This window comes from Vigna angularis, chromosome 9, assembly GCF_016808095.1.
Source record: "Vigna angularis cultivar LongXiaoDou No.4 chromosome 9, ASM1680809v1, whole genome shotgun sequence".
NCBI lineage: Eukaryota > Viridiplantae > Streptophyta > Magnoliopsida > Fabales > Fabaceae > Vigna > Vigna angularis.
The window spans coordinates 8,949,956-8,954,968 of NC_068978.1; the positions used below are offsets into that span (position 1 = coordinate 8,949,956).

Sequence of the window (5,013 nt, forward strand, 5' to 3'; positions counted from 1 at the left end):
GTATTTCAATTTCAGTATACATCCAATCCAATGGTTCTTGCTTCCTCTTTCACACACTATCTCTATCTATCAAGCATGGCTACAGAAACCAACCAGCACAGTTTGTGAGAAGAAACAGCATTCAAAATCCATGATCAAACATTATCAATGGTTATTATTCTGAGGTGAACTTCAAAAGCTTCTTCAATTAAAGGGTTTCTGAAAGCGATTGAAGATGGACAAGGACAACGAGACATATCTGAAACTCTTCTTGGGGCGTTCGAATCATCAGAGACAGAGTTTGTTGTCGAAGAAGGGAAAATCCAGAACAATGGTGTTTGTCATGGTTTGCTTTGCAGCCACTTTCCTTGCTTTCACTGTCTGGAACATTAACGTGAGTCATGCAAATTGAAAGACTCTTTCTTTCTGCTTTTTGTTTCTTCTCACATGCATGGAGATATTGAACACAGAAAATTAACTCTAACATGGTGATTTTGGTTTTTTGAAGTCGACGTTTTCTGGAGGTTCTTCCATTTTAATGAAGAAGAAAGTCTCCCCCATGCCAATACCGGAAGCCCAAGAAGAAGAGTTCCCACTTAGGTGCACCCAACCACACGTGCCAGAAAAGTGCCCTAGAGACTACCCTATTTCACATAAGCCCACGGGCCCGGCCCGGACGTGCCCCTCGTACTTCAAATGGATCCATGAGGACCTGAAGGCATGGAGAGAGAGAGGGATAACGAGGGAGATGGTGGAAGGAGCAAGGAGAACAGCACACTTCAGGGTAGTGATCGTGGACGGGAGGGTGTACGTGGAGAAGTATAAGAAGTCGATCCAGACCAGAGATGTGTTCACTTTGTGGGGCATCATGCAACTGCTGAGGATGTATCCCGGTAAAGTTCCTGATTTGGAGCTCTTATTTGATTGTGATGATAGGCCCGTTATACCCAAGGGAAGGTTTCAAGGCCCAAATGCTGCTACTCCACCGTTGTTTCGCTATTGCTCTGACCAGTGGAGCTTTGACATTGTCTTTCCTGATTGGTCCTTTTGGGGATGGTAAGTGCTAAAACCAAATTTTTCTTCCTCTTTTTAATTAAAAATAATATATTCTTTTCCTTCTTAGATTTACATTATTTTAGTTTTAGTAAATCATACAAACTTTTATTTTAATTAGAAACTGTTAAAGAGATACAATCTAATTTAACTTTATAATTTAATCAGAAATGGTTAAAAAGATGCATTTTAAATTTAATTTAACTCCATAAAACTAGATGATGTTTTAGATGTTAGATATATAATGTCAGACGTTTATAATACAAACTGACGTCTCATCAACGTCACTCGTAAAGACATCAAGTAAGAATCAGACTTAAAAAGCCCAAAATAACGTATTTTAAAACTTTTTCTACACTAGTATAACTATTTATATAATTGATTTTATTTCTAACGGAAAACAAATACATTAATTATCTTTTAACATAAACAAATACATTCATTATTTTGTAAAAGAAACAAAATATATTCATTATTTAATTAATGACTATGATGAGAATACATTTTTAATTATATTTTAAATTAGAAAAGAAGTTTTTTTATTCAAATACAAAAAGTATATATATAAAATTCAAGTACAAACTCACTGTAAATTACATTCATCTTGAACAACATAATATTTCATACACCACCCACTACTTTTATATAACTACTATTACCAATTTTATTTTCTTTGAAATACCTCTTTTGTGTCAAGATAAATTTTTATAACCACATCACATCTTTTTATTATATGTTTGTTTTAATACATATTAAACTATATGTTATAAATTCTTAAAAATTACAAAAATTAAGAGATTTATTAAATAAAAAGTGAAAATCACAAAAGATAAATTTTCAATAAATTTTGGTTATCAGAAAAAAGAATGTGTTAGAAAGTGCTTTTATTAAATATATAATTAGGTTCTGAATGCATGTATCTTAACCTTTTTTTATACAAGTGAAAGATTGATTTCAACACTAGTAAGAAATTTTTATTTGTTTATCCTGTAAATAAATAAATAAATATATGTTTACTTAGTAAAAGGGAAATGGAGTTCATAAAGGTGAATAATAATTTAAAATTAATTAAACTAATTAAAACAATATAACAAAAGTGTCTTTGATCCTAATAACATTTTGGCAGTTTCTAGTTGTAATTTCATAATTTTGTTCCTTTTTATCATATAAAATGAATTTTCATTTTACTCTAGATTACATAATTTAGATTTATTTTTACTTTCAAAATTTAAAACTAAAATAATTTTTAGAGTGTGTAATTAAAACATATTTCTCTCTCTTAAGAAAATATTGTTGGATACGAAAGCCACTTTTCAACTAAATAAAATCTCTAAATAATAAATTTTAAAGACAAAAATAATTAGTTATTAAATATATTTTATAAACTAAAAATTATTATATCTAAAATAATTTTTATTATAAATAAAAAAGTATAACTAATTTTAACTTAACAGCTAAATAATTTTTAATTTAAAATCAATAATTTATTAGATGATATCTAACTTAGTCAATATAATAATTAACTATTTTTATTTATAAAATTGTTTGTTATTTAATGATAATATTATAATATTATTTTTGAATTACATAATTAAAAAAAATTAATTGTATAATTAAAATAATATTTTAACTTTTAAATTACATAATTCAATTTTTATTTTTGAATTATACAATCTAAAAATCATTTTTAAAATTTTGGACTGCACAAAGGACAAAATAGGAAGTTTAATTTTTTTATATAGAATAGTATCAGGAAGAAACTGCCTAACATTTTTTCTACATGGTTGAAATTGATTGTACACATAACTTAACCCAATATCTTGTTCCATCAGTTATACAAGAACTGTAATCTGGATTTTCTTATAATAGGGCTGAAATAAACATAAAGCCATGGAAATATGTGCTAGAAGATATTAAAAATGGGAACAAGAAGACAAAGTGGAAAGAAAGAGTGCCATATGCCTACTGGAAGGGTAACCCTTATGTGACTCCAACAAGGAAAAACCTTATGAAATGCAATCTCACAGAGAAAGATGACTGGAACACTCGCCTATACATACAGGTTTTTCTCACTTTTTTACCATTTGTTTGCTCTGTATAATTCACTTAAAAAAAAGGGAAAACTTGTATTTTGATTACATGCTTTGTTTTGGTCACAGGACTGGGAACAAGAATCCCATCAAGGGTTCAAGCAATCCAACTTAGGGGACCAATGCACACATAGGTAAGATTCAAACACCAAACGTTTATTGTATTTACATCTATCTGTGACATTCTGATAAATTGTTGTGTGAAATCTATGTCAATGATGCTGACACAGGTACAAAATATATGTAGAAGGTTGGGCTTGGTCTGTGAGTGAAAAGTACATTTTGGCATGCGATTCTACAAACTTATATGTTAGGTCTCGGTTCCATGATTTTTTTATCCGAGGCATGGTGCCATTGGAACACTATTGGCCCATTAGAGACAATAGCAAGTGCACTTCTCTTAAATTTGCCGTGGAATGGGGCAACAACCACACTGACAAGGTATTCTCTCACTCTCAATCTTGTTAAGATACAAACACTGAGACCGATTTGGTGGAATGTTCTCGGGTCGCTTCCGTTATTAAAGGGATCCTTGTTAGTTTCTCTTCCTCCGTTTATTGACATGCTTAAACTCAACAAATAGTCCATCTGACTTGAAGTCTCGTTAAAAACGTCTTTGCTTTCTGTCAAGAATTCAATAGAACCTTATCGATTAGATTGCCGAGTCTCCACAGCCACGATTGATCTCGAGCGTTGCTCATCCACCGTTTAATAACAAAGTCTCATTAAATAAAATAACAAACATAAATTTATATACACATAAGATATCTTTGTGGTTAAAAAACCTTCTTAGAATAATACAAAAAACAAATTTGTGAAAATTTAATTCAAAAAGAACAATATCTTACTACTGTGAAAATTGAATTTTTTGCAAATCTTACATATGGAATGATGAAACTTTCTTATTGTATTGTACACAAAACTATGTGTCTTAACATAACTCAAATTTGCAGGCAGAAGCGATAGGGGAGGCTGCAAGCAAATTCATTCATGAGGACATGGACATGGACCATGTGTATGATTACATGTTTCACCTGCTAAATGAATATGCAAAGCTTCTAAGGTTCAAACCAGTTATACCTCCAAAAGCTGTGGAGTATTGTCCTGAAACAATGGCATGTGCTTTAAATGGTACAGAGAGAAGGTTCATGGAAGATTCAATGGTGAAGTTTCCTAGTGATTCAAATCCATGCACTATTCCTCCTCCATATGATGCCACAAGCCTACAACAATTTCTAGACAGAAAAGCTAATTCAATAAGACAGGTAGAAACTTGGGAAGATGAATATTGGGAGAGTAAAAAGAAGGTACAATAGTAAACACATTCTGCAGATAGCAAGATTTTTGCTGTGTTTTCTTTTATTTCTTGTCTTGTGACAAATGATATCTTTACTGAGTCTAAATTCTCTACTAAATTTTCTGCTGCACTTTCAAAATGCATTGATATTAATATATTAAAAAAGATTTTAATATATGTTATAATATCAAAATTAATGTCTGTTAATATATTTTAAAGTTACAGCAGAAAACAGAGAGAATGGTTAGAAACTCAGTAAAGAATTCAAATATACTTACCTCCAAATACACAGAGTTGATGTTGTCTCTTACCACATTCATATTTATTCTCATTCTTCTTCTTTGATTTTCTTCTGAATAAAGCTTCATGATTAATGTAATTCTAATTGCCTCCAGTTTGTAATTGACTTGTTTGATTTAAAGCACTAAATGAAATAACTTACTGTTCTTTTTTCTCTTACGTATCTTATTGTGTTTTGGCATGCTGAAGAAGTTGAATAAGAGTAGAGCTTGAAATTTGAATAGAAGTGAAAAGGCCAAAGTTAAATAAAACTTTACAAATTTTGTTTTAATAGTGGTTGATTCAATTACACAC

The 5,013-nt window shown here is 30.6% G+C and overlaps 1 protein-coding gene across 1 annotated transcript; it reads left to right on the plus strand.

Annotated features, from left to right (window-relative positions):
• Nucleotides 1–4,738, plus strand: LOC108347073 (uncharacterized). Its single transcript, XM_017586190.2, has 6 exons — nucleotides 1–373; nucleotides 488–1,035; nucleotides 2,902–3,094; nucleotides 3,192–3,256; nucleotides 3,353–3,563; nucleotides 4,076–4,738. The coding sequence occupies exons 1-6, from the start codon at nucleotides 215–217 to the stop codon at nucleotides 4,436–4,438; spliced, it is 1,539 nt and encodes a 512-aa protein (XP_017441679.1). The 5' UTR covers nucleotides 1–214; the 3' UTR covers nucleotides 4,439–4,738.
• Nucleotides 4,739–5,013: the final 275 nt, after the last annotated feature.